Source organism: Lycorma delicatula, chromosome 8 (genome assembly GCF_047948215.1).
Source record: "Lycorma delicatula isolate Av1 chromosome 8, ASM4794821v1, whole genome shotgun sequence".
NCBI lineage: Eukaryota > Metazoa > Arthropoda > Insecta > Hemiptera > Fulgoridae > Lycorma > Lycorma delicatula.
Genome location: NC_134462.1, coordinates 94672312 through 94689359, shown reverse-complemented (window position 1 = coordinate 94689359; position 17048 = coordinate 94672312). Strand labels below are relative to the sequence as shown.

The 17048-nt window shown below is 31.3% G+C and overlaps 1 protein-coding gene across 1 annotated transcript in view; it reads left to right on the top strand.

The window, feature by feature from the left end:
* LOC142329497 (uncharacterized) overlaps window positions 1-17048 on the top strand; it is a 237641-nt gene that overhangs the window by 177445 nt on the left and 43148 nt on the right. Inside the window, exon 7 of the mRNA XM_075374170.1 lies at window positions 5340-5631. Within this exon, the coding sequence (XP_075230285.1) occupies window positions 5340-5631 (292 nt within the window). The remainder of the gene's footprint in view (window positions 1-5339; window positions 5632-17048) is intronic.

Below are 17048 nucleotides of genomic sequence, written 5' to 3'. Positions count from 1 at the left end.
ATCGACATTGTAGCTTTCTAACTGTTTTATATTTAAACGATGTATGAAAATAATTTAATTTTTTTAATTTTTAATGTGAGAGTGTTTAGTATGATAGATTTATTTTTTTAGCTACTTTTTCCATATTGATATTCCTATAATTTTTCTTAACGTTGGTAGGAATTTTATACAATGAGACAAATTACTCAGAATATATTACAAGGGTTGCTCAAAAATTAAAGAGAATAGTGACCTAGAAAAATTATTATTTATTAAATGGCAAGGAAATTAACGCTTCTTTTCAAAATAATTTACGATAAAATTTAGGCACCTGTCCTATTTTTCCTTATTCCAGCATAAAGAACTGTTCACTTCTATATCTCAGCCATTTTTTTGTCGCTTTCTTGACCTGCTCAGTTTTGCCGTCGGTGCCAAGTAAATACTCTTTGAGAGGACCAAACAAAAAAACAAAATGTCACGATAATGGTGCGTGATCAAAACTGTAACGAGGATGTGGAAACGTCTCCCGACCCGTCTTTTATGTATCATGCCGTTCTTTTGAGCAGTACGGAAGCTGGGGTTAGCATCCCGAACAACTACGTCTTCTAAGAGAGAACCGGGATTTTTCATCCTTGTTGTTGGTTTCACTTTATTTTGTAGCATATCACAATTGTACTCACTGTCGATTGTATGTAATCGTAATAAATTAGTCAGGTATCGTTTCAAAACAGATTTAGCATCATTTTACCGGTTGACGCGTTTGGTTTTGAATTTTTCCTCACAGGTGAACTCGGATATTTCCTTCCCGTACTCTGACTTTTAATTCCCGTTAAAACTGATGAATCCAAGTTTCATCATAAGTTATGATGCGACCTAAAAAAAACCTTCCGCTAAAAATCTTAGTTTCAGTTCCGCACATATATGTATTCGGTGACTTTGTGATTTTAAGTCGAATGTCTCGGAATACAACTCAAACACGCTCTACGGTAATTCAACTTATCCTTGTTAATGAAATGAGCAGTACTACACTCGCACTACAAATTTCAGGACTTTCTCAAACGTTTTATGTGTTTTATTACAATGAAAATTTGTGATATTTGTACTGTCTGATATAAATTATTCAGTCGCTTACAAATCATTGCCTATTTATTACAATTTTTAACATACAATTTTAACACCGGGAGTGAATTTCGGCCCATTTTATATCTCAGCAAAAAAATCGTATCACGCTGTTTTCCACAGTACACATGCCTAGCGAAACCGACATTTTGAAATAAACAAAAGGGGTTATAATAAAGAAATTCTTTTCAGGAATGCCAATCTGAATATCAAACAATCTCAGTTTATTCAATTAAATAGGTTTTCCTTTAATGTTATTTGTATTTTCTATTAACGAAAAATGTTTAAAAATTCAAAAACTGCTTTTTATTTTTACTTTTTCTGCTTTCCCACCTCCAAAGTATTTTTTTTTTTTAGCCACTTGCACTACTACTATGCTTCAAAAGAGGTTTTTTTGTTAAAAAAATATTCAATAAATAAAAGATAGCTTTTTCGATTTTTGGTAAAGAAGGAGAATTTGGTTTTTTCTTAAAGGGTAAAATAAGCTTGTTCGCATGTACGAAGGTTAAAATAAAGTGAGGTTATGTTTCCAAAATTAAAAAAAAAATTGATCCTAAACTTTTACCAACAGATTGCTTTATAATCACGAGTCTGTGTCAAATCTAATCAATCGGTTTATCTAGTCAAAATTTATTAAGCTTCAAACACGAAAACATATGTACATATATGTACGTACGAAAATTAACCCCCACTTTTTTCGGGGAAGGGGGCCCTGGGTCATGAAACATTGATAAAAGCAAAGAAACTCATACCCCATTTTTTGAATGATTACGATACTTTCCTTCTTGCAGCATAGCTCGAAAGCTGTGATGTCAGGAAAGGAAAATTCAACAAGAAAGGTAAGTTATATCGTATTTAACACGCAGGTGAATGTATTAAAATTGTAATATACCAAAAAAGAATTCTGCATTTTCATTTAATGCAAAATACGCATTGATTTAATGTATCGTCAGTTATTTATTATTATGAAAATAATATCCAAGCCTCACGCAAAAACTAGAAAACGCATTTGCTTTTAAATAAGGCTGGTTTTCCTCTATAAAATTTAATGTCGGTACTAAAAGTAAGTTAAAAGATCAATGAATGAATACAAGGTGAGAGATGAATAAATAAATGAGGTGTGTAAATATTTCTTATGTAAAGATAACGGAGAGATGTTTGCTAACTTAAAGATTAAGTCTGTTCATCATTAGTCAAGGCTGGTGTAAACAAACCCACGCGTTAAGGAAAACATAATTCGCATCTCTAGTGTACTAGTTCTCAGCAGAGCATGCGACCAAATCAAGATCCTACTAGTACAGTTGTGTGCTGCTTGATTTTGATTTATGTTTATTTATCATAACAATCTAAAATGTAAGTTACAGCTGTGTGTCTAAATTATTTAAAATGCAAATGTTTAAAAGCTTTTAATCATGAGTGTGCCCCTTTAAGTTCGTCAAATGTCTCTTTTGTTAGATATAAATCGAGAAAAATCTTTAAAAAATTTGAAAAAAATATATATATATTCAACAAAATTTGCTAAAAATATCCGGAAAAATCAAAAACTCAGGGTAGAATTTACAGGAATAATAGCGAATAGAGTCTACAATATCCGAAATGAAACTATCAGAACAGATAAATTAATTACGCACGATAGAACAAGTAAACGAGATTGAAATTTTACTGGAATTTTTTTTTCTTGGTTACTCCCCCGTGGGGCCAGACCCGCTTTAATACCTACGCAATCCCAAGGGAGATTCAGGAGAGATTATTCACTCCTGAACTTCCTCTGCCATTTTTGTTCGGATAATCTTAGCCAAAACATCGTGGACACCGAATCGTAACAGTAAAGCACAGTTGAAAAGGAAGACCATTCAGTACTAAAATTGCTTCCATGTCACCATATGCTAAATCCTATTCAATTAATTTGAGATTAGGTAAAGGGCTACAAAATTAGTAACAATAAAGAATTCATACTGAAAGACGTAAGAATATTAGTGGAAGAAAGTTTGGCAAATGTCAACGTGATTATATAAATTACGTTGTACGGGAAAAAAAACGTAGCAACTCGAAAATTATTTCTATATCATTGACAAATTAATTATTAAATTGAACAATGACGAATCTATTGTGAGTTAAATAGCCGGTAGGCTTACGGAAATCGGAAATGTAAGGAATAATTGCACAGACTCGGTCATGAGGATTTCAAGAAGTCTGTAAGGAGAAACAATACAGTTCTGGCAATTCTGATAACTATAAAGGCCACCTAAGAACAAACGGAAAACAATTTGATAATACTGAGCAGTTCTGAACTTCGTAGCCTGACTGCATCGTGTTTGTCACTTTAACTTGTTCAAGTGTCTGGCCGATCTGTATTTCAAATACTGTTCTAATAAAATACCACATGAGCGTTTAGAAGATTTGATCAAAATTTATGAATCCTAGCAGTGACTTTGACGTGTAAAAATCAAGGAGTACCACGATGGAACAAAAAAGAAGCCGCCTACAAACGATTAAGTGGATCAATTAAAGATTGATCCAGATAATTGTCATTAAAAAAATTAATAATTTGAGAAGTGCGTTTAGGAAGGTGAGAAAAAATTAAATCATCGATTTTTTTCCAACTACCAAAAAATATATTGTTGCAGTTAATCTCCCATGGCGTGGTCACATGATAGGGTCTCTTTTTGTAATGATTGGTGTAATCGATAATAAAAGAATTAAATAAGTTTTGTCTATCCTCCAATATTTTTTCCAATCTTTCGTTATTAACGTCAACTCAGGAAGCAAATTTATTTAAAAATACGCAACCCTTTTTAGCCAATTATTTCTCCACAGATTTCTTTTATGTTTTTTCATGCGTGTTCTAAAACAGTTTTTGGCTAATAAACATCCGCAAACAGCCAGTAAATCATCATCATCCGAAGCCATTACTGAGATTTTTCTGAATGTAGGCGACAGGAAACTGAGGCCTGGTCAAGTAATCCTCAAGGACTGGCCTGTGCAATTATTCCTCAAAGGATTTCTCATGCGTCTGTGGTCCGCTTTAGAAACGAAATACAATTGAAAGGGGTTGTTTCTTTATCATATGATGACTCAAAATAAGGAGCGTTATTGAAATACCATGACTAACCGGGATTCGAACCCGGTACCTCCGGATAAAAGGCAAAAACGCTGCCACTCTGCCATGGAGAAAAGCAGTTGACTTCCTTGTACGCCTGTTAAATTACATATACATATTTTCTTTAAACTGAAAAGTACAAAAAAATTTTATTTCATTAATAAATTTTGATATTTTTTTTTATTATTATTTATCGTATTTTTTTACAATCAGAGGTTAATAATTATTAATAAATCAATATATTTAAATTAAAAAAAAAGTTAAAAAAAAGGAGTTGAAATCTGCTTCGAACCGATGTGCCTTCCCCTTCAATGATCCAAATATTTCCTTAATTAAAATTTCATTTGGCTATAACTATGGAATCAATGAAAATAAGTACCGCTTATGCATCGTTAAAACGTTCTCAATGAGGGCTTATTACTGCAGTTAAGAAAAAGTCCAAAATCCAAATGTTTTTTTGGATTGTGGGCTTTTTTAAATACTTTTGATTCAGTCGATTGCAATCAAAAAGGGAAATGCACAACTAGACGTTATAACATTCCTAAATCCAAACTTTCAATACGGCTAATCGTTTTTGAGTAATGCGAGATACATCACGCCGATACTAGTCAATGGTTTCAGGGATGGTCAAAGTGTATATTTCCATTGAAATCTGAAAACCGAAATTTTTCGCGATCACAGTACTTCCTTTACTTTGTAGAAGGAAATAAAAAACAGGATAAAAAGACATTCCCGGTGTAAGAAATGTCTTTTTACTACATCACCGGGAAAAAGGCGGGAGAACGTAAGGTAAATGAGTTTTTACTAGAACTCTCTACGCAATGAAAACTATATTTTTTGAGTACCGTGTACATGCTTCTTCAATATAATACTTTGCTTTGTTTACATCAGGCCTGGACTAACGATGAACAGACATTACCGCTGCTTTTATTTTCCGTAGATGACTATGTTGAAGACTTTTATTGGTTAATGAAAGTTATTATAATTCTTAATTATAATTAAGAGAAATATTTATAGTTTCTGAATAATTTACTTTTTCTTGAAATAATTTTCTGTCAATAAACACTATTTTTTTTCATGAATAATTTGAAAATATATATTTTGTACTTTTTGTTTTTTTATATATTTTGGTATTTTTCAGGCAATCCCACAAGTAAAATTTAAGTGTAAAAAGAAGACAGAGAATAACAGTAACGTAACAACTATACAAAGAGATAAAAAATTTGTCGAAAAGAAATCAGTTGTAGCAGTAGATGGATGTAGTAAATTACATGTGTCAGCAGGGATGAATTCAACGCAGACACCACAAAAGCAACCTCCTCCCCGTCCAGTTAATCATTGTAAACCACTTGTAAGGAAACATGTACAGTTTAGGCCTAGTTCTGATTTATTACTCTACCAAGAGTGGGATCAATCAAATACATTAGATAAAGGTAAGTAGTAAAATAAAATAAGATTTATTGTTACTGAGGTGCAGTATCTTGTGAATGAAGAAATACTAGTATTGAAAAATAGTTTTAGAAGTAAAACCCCTTCTTAATAAATCAATGGATTTTTTTAAACTGCTACAATTTATCAGTTTTATTTAGCGAATATTTTTTAAAAATAGAAAAAAATTCCTTTTCCATGTTTGAAAATATTAATATAAATCAAAAAAATATATAATTATAAATATTATAGAAATTAATTTTTGTTTTTCCGGAAGTATTTAACAGAAGAAAGTATAAAGAAGGACCAATTAAAGTAAAATAATTGTGAAAAATACTTCTCACTACTCGAACTTCTTATATTATATAATAATAATAAAACGGCGTTAGAGTTCGCGCAATATAAAAAATCATAATTAATAACCTTTCACATACGAAGGGCAAACAATCAGTCGATTTAAATATTATATACGGTCGATTTGAAGTAATTTTTTTGTAAACTAACCTGCTAGGTCTTCATAAATTATACATAAATATTTATCCTATTAAATTTAAACAATTTTTTAAGCACTTCACATTCCCAGGGGGTGCCTTTGTCTTTAAATAATCAGACAGCTCTGCTGGACCCAGCTAAAACAAATCTCCAGCCAAAATCGCCACCCAGCCAGCCGGGACTGGGTCTTTACGCCTCACTAATTATTTTTTACCCCAACCTATCCTCTCCTGGAGTCCTCGCCCAATCGTCGGGAGTGGGACACTTTAGTATCCCACCCCTCATGGACGGGGCTGTCCACCCTTCCCCTACTCACCCCAACGTCCTCTTCGTCGGTGTCATCTTTCACGACTTTCCTCATGATGGTAATGAGCATCTTGCTAATGATTTCCTAGTTTCCCCTCCCAAAAAGCATCGCCTTCACCAAATTCTCAATAATCATCAAAACATCAATAGTGACGATTACGTTACGCCTAGCCTCGCCTCTTCCCATCTGACACAGTGGAACACTGTATGCTCCACTGTGTCAGTCTTCCCTACAGTACAAACAAGCGTCTGACCTCCTTCTTTTCCGCTCTTAAAGATATTATTAAAAGAACATGGCCGGATAAAATTTGGGTATTTTCAAATGTTAACTCACCGTACCTTCTCAACAGCCACGGCCCAATCTGCGGAATAAGACGCTTGGTACATCTCCCCTTCGGCGTTTTTTATTAGCATGCAATTCATGTTTGCGTTGTGCTTTCATTTAAGCTTTATTTATATGTTTATGACAAAATAACTCCTTTTTACTGAGAAACAACAACCAAAATTATGATTTTTTGTTCACATTTTTATGTAAAGTAAAAATGTTTATTTGTAGTTATTTTAGTGACGTTTTTGTTTAAAAAAAAATACATTTTGAGCATTAAAAGTTAGAAATTGAGAAAAAAAAGTTTTGTTCATTTTGGAAATCTTCCATATTCAAGGGGAAGTATTCGGGTATTAAAAAGTACAAAGACAAAACGACAATTCTAACTAAACAATGTTGTAATTTTCTAGGATGGTGGTGAAAATGTTTGGCTAATTTGTTTTTCCAAGAAGTACTAAAAAGTAAGGATTATAAAAAAAGGTAAGATTTTTACATTTAAAATGCAATGGGTGGCTTGAGATGGATTTAAATTTATAGGATATAGATTTATAAATATTATTGAACAGCTATAATGAACAGACTTTTTATTAAATGTTAAAGTGATAAAGCAAGAATAATAAGTGAAGTAGTAGTTTTGTAGTATTTTTAGTAGTGAAGTAGTAGTAGTAATTTTGTATTATTTGTTTTCCAATATAGATATTTAGAAATGGAAGTTTTTAAAATTAAAAAATTGAATAATTTCGTTGATTTTCTTAAATATGCTACCGAACAAAGCGCCGGTTTAGATTTAATTTCAACAGTCGATACGATTTTAAAATTGGGTGAAATAAAAATAATCGCAACCGGCATTGCTATATCGCTGCCTAAAAAGTATGAAGCGCAAATAAGTACTAGATCGGGTACGGCGATGAGCTACGGCATTACGTTGTGAATTCACCAGACACGGTCGATGCTTATTACCGCGGTGAAAATAAAGTCGATCTTATTAATTTGGGCGATAAAGATTTTACAGTGCAGAAGGGAATTAGAATAGGACAAATGATAATATCCAAATACAAACCTATCGTGGACGGAAAGCGAAACACTAGATTAACTGAACGTAAAAGGGGTATGCGACTTAGACTAGTTTCACCACAGTTGGCCGTGTTTCTGTGTAGTAGTGCGTGCCAAGGCACCAGTCTCTGTACGCAACCTAGTTCAACCTTGGTTTACCGTAATTTTTTGCGTTTTTTTTTTTAATTATTATTTTTTATTTTATTTATTTATATTACTTTTTTTTAATTTTTATTACTTTTTTGCGATAGTCACTGTATACACGCAAATGTTGGGGATTCCCCATGACGACATCAATAAATTCCAAGAATCAGACCATTGTAAAAGATTAGGGAATCCCGTCAAATTTACATACGTTAAAGAATCATTAATGACGCTCACAAAATAGTGCGAAATATGTGAATTTTGTCTGTAAAAGGCTGCATAATATGTAAATTTTTCTCTAGAATAAAGTGGGCGTAGTTTAAGCCACGTGATCAGAATGCTGCTCTCTAATTGGCTGCTGTGATTCTGAGTTTATATGACTTTATTGTCAATTTATTACGTTTTAATCTTAATTACGTTAATAATTTTCTTACGTTAAATTTTCACACTAAGAAAATTAAAAGAAACTTAAATGAAGAGGTGGATTACACTATTTTTATATTATAGTACGTATTAATAAATAATTAACCAAATTCCATTTTGGAACAGAAGATATTAAAAGATTAAAATTAAATTTAATTTTATCCCACCCTCTTTCATTATTTCGGTCCCCATTTAGTATTTTCTCAGAAATTTTGACTTAGTTGAAGTAAAAAAAAAGTCAGTTTTTAAAGCTGTAGTAACATTGGTTTACTATCTCAGTCATTCGGTAGTTTGTTACGTATGGGTTTTAAATTGGTTTATTTTATATAATAATAATGACTAATTATTAGTTAACTTAATATCGTTTTCACCATAACATCTCACATTATAACAGACAACATACAAGATGCAAGACAAGATAACATAACAAGATAAAAGAGACAGTCATTAAAACAGATATCGGTTTGGTATTTTAATATAGCATATTATTGATTTTTTTACTTAATTTTTAATATTTTCTTTGCATTAATACTAGTATACATGTACATAAAATTAATGGAAAACATTATTTATCGAAGTATATTAAAGATTTTTTCGTTTATAATACTTTTCCAATACTTAATTGTCTTCATTCTGCAAGACGACTAAGTATATAGATTTAAGTAAAAAAGATTACAATACTCGCTATAAATTTTATTACAAGAATATTCATTTTTTATTATAAACTTTTTTTTTATAATTTATTTGTAGTCGAATCAGTAATTAAGTCATTAACGACTTATCAGTGCAATGTACCGGTAAATTTTTATTCTTGAACAAACTCAGGTCGACTACTCCTGAGACGAGTGGGTTAATTAAAACCCAACCACCTTGGACAAACTCAGGTCGACTACTTCTGAGACGTGTGGGTTAATTGAAACCCAACCGCCAAAGAACACCAGTATTCACGATCTAGTATTCAAATCCGTATAAAAGTAACTGCCTTTACTAGGATTTGAACCTTATAAAACCTAGTCGAGATCAGTGCCCTGCCAACAACTTATCTTTAATATTGGGACAGGAATGTGTAAACAGATTTTACGTTTCCTCTAAGATTAGTAAACAAGTACTACGCAAATAAAAATATTTTTTTTCAAAAACACATCACACATCAAAAACAATTAAAATTTAGAATATTCTATTCTACAGACTTCTAGTTTTTTAGATCAGTTCGAAATTAGAAATAAAATTAAAAATAATAATTAATTAATATTTTAATACTAAGAATTAATACTTACTTAGGGATTAGATTAGTAATACAGATTATTAATACTTATTACTAATTACTATTGCTAATACTTAATTACTATTAGTGAGTGAGTAAGTTGCGGGAGCTGCGCACCCTGGCCGATTCGCTGCCCAACCCCGCTGAAATTAGGTTTAGAGTTGCAATTTTCGTGTTTTCAGCATTTTTTAATATAGGAGAACCAATATCCGTTCATATCTCAACTCAGAGTTGAGGAAAATTTTGGGTATGATTTGATTCTGTGAGTGTTTTAAGATATTGCCCGTCTCAGTAGATCAATTAGGTCTCGAGTTATTGCAATTTTTGTGTTATTAACATTGTTCGTACCGTTTTATAATATAGGGAACATTTCTTGTTTTGTAGTTTACTCAATTTTTTGCAAATTGATTTTAAAAAATTCCTAGTTTTAATTTTATTTCAAATAAAGGTAATCCTGTAAAAAGAGTGGATCTATTCTTTGATAAAGGAAATAAAATACTTTTCTCTTGTTCTTTAAATTTTGATTTTATTGGTTAATATCTTAATTAAAAATAATAAAGCCTCAAAATAATAAACCCTTAATTTGGCGTCGACTTCAAAATTTTAAAATAAGAATAGAAGTATTATTTCTAATTTCAAGCGATTGTAATTTTCAATTTTATCTTTATAAATTTAATTTCAGCAGGCCTACAAAAACCGCCGTTCGCAATAATTGTTATAAAGGTGGGAAATATGAATCTATAATACGGAAATATTCATTATTACTTACCTTGTTTAAAATTGTTTAAATAGTTTTCTTACAAACAAATTTAGAATATCAAAATAAACGTTTAATATAGAAGTAAATAATCTTCACTTTAAACGAAAAATTTCTTCGAATCGTCAAAGAAGATAATGCGGTTTAACGTTTAAAAAATTTTCCAGTTATGTCACATGAAAAACAAACATAAAATGGGATCACCAGAGGAACTTCCTATTTTCAGTAAAAAAATCAACAAAATCGGTCTACTTGGTACATTTTTTTTGTCTTACTACTCCCGGAAAATTTCTAGTTAGTATAATATTAATAAAATATTTCTTTATAATAATAATAAATTTGATAATTCTTATGCCGTACTATTTTTTTTATTATTATTACACTATCTTAAGAAAATATGTTCTTAAATTTAATTAATACTACAAAATTTAGAGTTATCAGATTTAAATTTTAACATGCAATTCATGTACGGTACTACATCACTTTAGTTCCAGTAATGGTACGGTTTGTAGTAATTGTAACTAAATATTACATTTTAATTGATCATTATAACTACATAAACTGTAATGGTCAATCGATGTGGTTGAAAATGCCATTCAACCAAAATTTATATAGTTTCTCTTTAAACCTTGACCTAAATTCCATAAATCTCTTTTATATTTTAATATCTTAATTTCATTAATTATTTATAATTTAAAATAATATAATTCTAAAATTTTAATTATTTGTTACGTATCTTTTAATTGGCTCAACTTAAATTCTAAAAACTTTTTAATTCATAAAATGGTTTAAAAATTTCTACATATAGGGCATTGATGTCATTAAATTTTGGATAAAATTAAAAAAGAGAATGGCAAAAAAGGATTAATTAGAATTTTTTAATTTTTTTTTAATATAGTGGTCGTAGAAATTGTGCTTTAGTTTGATAAATGTACTTACTGTTACTTTAAATTCCAAAATTTAATTAATTCAGATTTAGGGGTAGGGAAAGATTCAACATTATCTAATATAGTTTCTACAGTTTTTACGTCATCCGAGGCTAATTCAATTGTTATCCGCAATTTAGTTATATTTTTGTTTACGTTGGTAATACTGTCGTGTTGCGTAGATGACGCATGCGTGGTTAAATTGTTATGTCTGTGCAGGTTTGATGCTGCTAGGTTAGTTCCATTATCGCTACCCTGCCGTTAACCATGGCTGCTACGCTTTCTGTTTGCACCAAAGAAGAGCAACGTTCAACGACCCGTTTTTTGTGGTCGGAAGGTGTATCAGAGGCCAAAATTCATCGAAGACTTTCGGTACAGTACGGGGACAGTGTGTTGCCGCAACAGAGTGTCTATGAATGGATTGAAAAATTCAAAAACGGTCGCAAAAGTGTTAGGCACGACGAAGGAGGCGGACGACCGTTTACCACACACATGACGAAAGCATTGAGCGTGTACGTGACATGGTTTTCTTAGACAGACGAGTAACTATCGATGAAGTGGCACATCGTCTGCAAATTAGTCACGGTTCTGCCTACGAAATTATCCACAACAGACTCAGATTTAATAAAGTCTGTCATCGGTCCCAAAACAACTCACACAGTTGCATAAACAAACGCACTTGGACATCTGCCAAAAACATTTGGATCGCTATGGTAACGAACGGAACATCTTAGACAGAATCATCACCGGTAACTATCGATGAAGTGGCACATCGTCTGCAAATTAGTCACGGTTCTGCCTACGAAATTATCCACAACAGACTTGGATTTAATAAAGTCTGTCATCGGTCCCAAAACAACTCACACAGTTGCATAAACAAACGCACTTGGACATCTGCCAAAAACATTTGGATCGCTATGGTAACGAACGGAACATCTTAGACAGAATCATCACCGGTAACTATCGATGAAGTGGCACATCGTCTGCAAATTAGTCACGGTTCTGCCTACGAAATTATCCACAACAGACTTGGATTTAATAAAGTCTGTCATCGGTCCCAAAACAACTCACACAGTTGCATAAACAAACGCACTTGGACATCTGCCAAAAACATTTGGATCGCTATGGTAACGAACGGGACATCTTAGACAGAATCATCACCGATGACGAAACGTGGATCCATCATTACGAGCCGGAGAGTAAACGACAGAGTGTGGAATGGAAACATCCAAATCGCCCTGCAAAAAAAGTTCAAGACCCAACCGTCCGCAGGAAAACTGATGCTTACGGTTTTTTGGGACTCACAAAGCCCAGTACTGGAATATTATGAGGGAAGGGGCACGACAATCAACAGTGCGCGTTACAGTATGATGCTTACTGCCAAGCTGAAGCCTGCAATTCGAAGCACTGAAGTACTGGCTCATCCTCCGTATAGTCCTGATCTTGCCCCTTCTAACTAGGACTTGTTTAGTCCACTCAAAGAAGCATTAAAAGGTCGTCGATTTACCTCAGACGAAACTGTGAAAGAAGCTGTGCATTCCTGGCTCGCAGCTCAACCGAAAACCTTCTGTAATGAGGGCATCAGGAAGCTTGTGCAACGATGGACCAAGTGCGTTGAAATGAAAGGGGACTATGTTGAAAAATGATGTGCATGTAAGTTTCCTATTTGTATTGCAATAAAATTTATAACTTCATTGTGGATAATAATTGACTTACCCTCGTACTTTGAAAACCCGTTGATAAAAAATGTTAAACTTGGCACAAATATTTGGGTAATATAAATATATAAATAAATATGTAAATAACTTAACCTAATTTTGGCTTAATATTCTCCATCGGACAAAGAGACATCACGATACCCGTATATTTTTTTTAGTAAACTATAATTTTACTTTTACTTTTCTTGAACAATATTATAGAAGTAAAAAATTATTTCAATAAATAAACTTTTAAGGCCTAAAAACAAGTAGACCGAATATGACCAGTACTACAGTATAATAAAAATTATACGTCATATGACGTTTATTTGACCCTCATTTGAATCAAGGGATCAACTGGGACCCAAAATGTTTTATTAAGAATTTGAATATTTTTCTCAATTATAATTTTAATATTGCATACATTTTAAGGTATAAGGCTTAATTTGTTCAAAGGGATCAAATTTTTTTATTAAAATATTTTTTCTTTTTCGCAACTGTACTCTAAATATTGTATAATTAAGACATTATTAATTAAAAATCCTACCGTGTATTTTGAAAAATATGTTCGTCAAAGTCGGAAAAGTTACGCAATTCTTTGCTGGTTTATATTTCCTTTATAGATGTCTATCTGTAAATTTTTGTTTTATTTGATTCTTTTATTTTTAAATTAAAATTATTTCTATCGCATACTACTCGTACATCGTCTTTCCGTTCTTCATCTTAGTTAACTCATATTTTCCTTTCACATCATTCTTTTCATACTTCCCTCCGCTGTTACTACTAAATCCCCATCATAAAATACTTCTCACTAGAAACCGAAACCAGTACTTTTAATTTAACAGTGATTCTTTAAAAGAGATGTTTTACAATGCAACTCGTCTTATTTAGTCTTTTCTTAATACCACACCTAATTTTTATTATCGTTCTCGTTTCTTTTTTTTTTTAATTCTATCTACGTTCTGTCTTTTTTATTCTTATTCTAAATACAAAAGTTATATAATTGTACATAATATATTCTAAACTTAACATTTGCGCAGTATTTCCTTCAGCCTAAATCCATCTTACTGCGTTATAATCAATAGTGTATCATCTGCATTTCGGTAGACTGGCATACAGATTATAACAGCGTGCTTGACTACTGAAAAAAAAAAAAACAATTATAAACAATTAATTTTTCATTTCCATAGTAATCTTAACGGTTATTCTTAAAGAGAATCTTTTAGCTCAAATATTCATATTTATCAAGTTAAGCTAGAAGGATGATTTTTTATTCTCCATTCTTAATCTTAAACGTTTAAATGAAAACAATTCATAGAAATAAATAAAAAATTCAAATTTATTTTCCCTTAATTTTTTACGCAGCCTTAAAAAATAAATAATAATAATGATGCTTTTTTGAAAAAATAATAAACAATTTATTTTTGATTCACGTAATAAAATTACGTGAATTATTATTTCTACAGGTAATATTTGGTTTTGTTTAAAATTTATATTTAGCAATGGAAAATATTTTTAGGTTTGCATATGTTCTAGGAATTTTCTTTGTAAAACGTTCTCTTCGTAAATTTAAAAAAAAAGGTTAAGGTTTTACGTAAATATAATATACTATATTATAATGGACACCTGATATTTTATATTCCGTAGACGTATTTTATATTTATCATGTATCATATTGATACATTATATTCAAACGTATACTTTAAATTAAATTCCACGTGGCTTTGTTTTTAAAACAAATTTAATACGTTGACTTATTTTTATATTTTCAAATGGTGGCTTATATTTCTGTATTTATTACTTATATGTACATTGAAAATAAAAATAAAAGTCTAATACATAATTTTCACTAAAGAAAAGAATTCAGCCTGGATTTAACAAATGTTTCATCAGAAATGGAGTGGAGTGGAGTGTGGAGTGGTGTGGAGTGGAGTGGAGTTATTTGAAAATTATAGTGAAGTCATACAAGTTTGGTCGGTCAAAACGTATAGATATATAAAGAAAAAAGAAAAATTCGGATAAAGTGAAAGAACATATGTCATATTTTACTCATTCGTTTAGTTGGCGTGGTTTTTATTATATACCTCTTGTTCTATTTTTTCAGAATTAGATTTATACCACCACGCAAAAATATAAATTTGCAAGCTATGAAATCTGATTTTTATTTATATTTTCAAACGCCCACCTAAATTATTTCGATTATTATATAAAAAATAAGGTTTCTCAATAAGAACCGGTATATTAAATTTTGCGCCATTTTCGAACTGAAAATTCCAAGCCTCCATATTTTTTGTATGCTTAGTAATATTTAAAGATTATTAGAAATGTCACGTTGCACATTAAACCACATTTATTTATTTAAAAACCCATTACAAAATGTAAAGTATTTGGCGGAAACTATGAGAAAATTACGTACTGATTTCGATAGACACAATGCCTCATCTTGGTGAATTGTTGAAGAGTTAGTTAAAAAATTTGAGAATAAGTATTCCCTCAAAGAAGATATACCGCGTGTACCTACAATGTTCCGGTTGGTCTGCACGAATTATCACGACAGTCAGTAAAAATATAACAATCATAAAATATTAATACGCCATCGTTGAAATACAATTAAACATTTCACGGGCAACGAATTTTGACAAAAGACCTTCTCCTTCATGCACACAGAATTCAATTAACTCAATATCTGCTTCTTAGAGACCATCAACAACGAAGAGACTTCATCAACTGGGTGTTGGAACGTAAAGAAGCGTATGAATTTCAATGAAAAATTATGTTTAGTGAAGAGACTCATTTTCACCTTAACGACTTCGTGAGTAAACAAACTTTTCGAATTTGTGGTAGCAGTAAAAACCAAAGGATATTTTACACGCATGTCGTGCATCCACAAAGAAGTGACGGTATGATGCGCCAATTGGGCTGGGGGAGCGATTGGGCTCTATTTCTTCTAGAACAACGCTAGTGATTACTGATACGGAAAATGCTGTTTGTTATGGTACAATGCTCGAGATTTTTTTTTGGTCAAAATTGGAAGATTTTTTGTCAAGGCAGAAATATGCTTCCAACAGGACGGTGTGAAACCAACCAATTATTGCAGACCAGATTGCCAGGTCGTGTAATCTCTCGTTTTTGAAATTAGAACTAGCCAGTAAGATCTCTATCACCTTACGATTACTTTTTGAGGGGTTATTTGAAGAAAAACGTGTTTGCCAATAACTCGTAGAGTTGAAGAACGAAATTAGCCGCTGTATTGAAGAAAGTGTACTTGTAAATAAGTATTCGAAAATTTTATTAAAAAGGTGGACAATTGCCGATAGCCATGGCGGTCATTTGGCTGTCACATTTTATCATATTTACCTTCTACATTGTATTAGATAGATTTCATAAGAAAGCTACCAATTGTAATGGTACCATGATTCGACTTCCGGAAAATTTCCACATATCTTCGCGTATTAATTAATCATTAATTTATACATAAAATATAGAGACCCAAAATCTCGGTCGAGTTTTTTAATGGGCAAAATTGGATCAAGGGGGTGGAAATGGCTTTTTCGAGCCATTTATATAAAAATATTAAATATTGTTCACAAATACGTGAGTTTTTTTTCTTAATTAAAATACTTATTGAGATACCATTACGTTTTCGGTTATGAATTGGGTTGTTATGCTAAGTAGGTTTACATTAATTGCGATTTCAATGGTAAAATTAATCATTATTATAAACTAAATACGATTAACTAATGTTATTTGAATATTTTTAAAAGTTCTGTATCGATGATAAATACAAAGAATGTGTACCAATACAGCTTCGATAGTTGAAATCTTTGAAGTCCACATTTATTCGTATTTAAAATAAACGAAAATTTATCAACTCATAACTCTTTTCATGTTTATATAGTTTTTCGATCTAAAATCAATTAAAAACTGAATTATTTGTTTTAATTTTTATTCTAAATTTATCGTATATACGTTCCTCTACCTTCCTATAATAGAGTTTAGAAATTAAAGTTATTTCCGTAATATTTCGAAAATTAT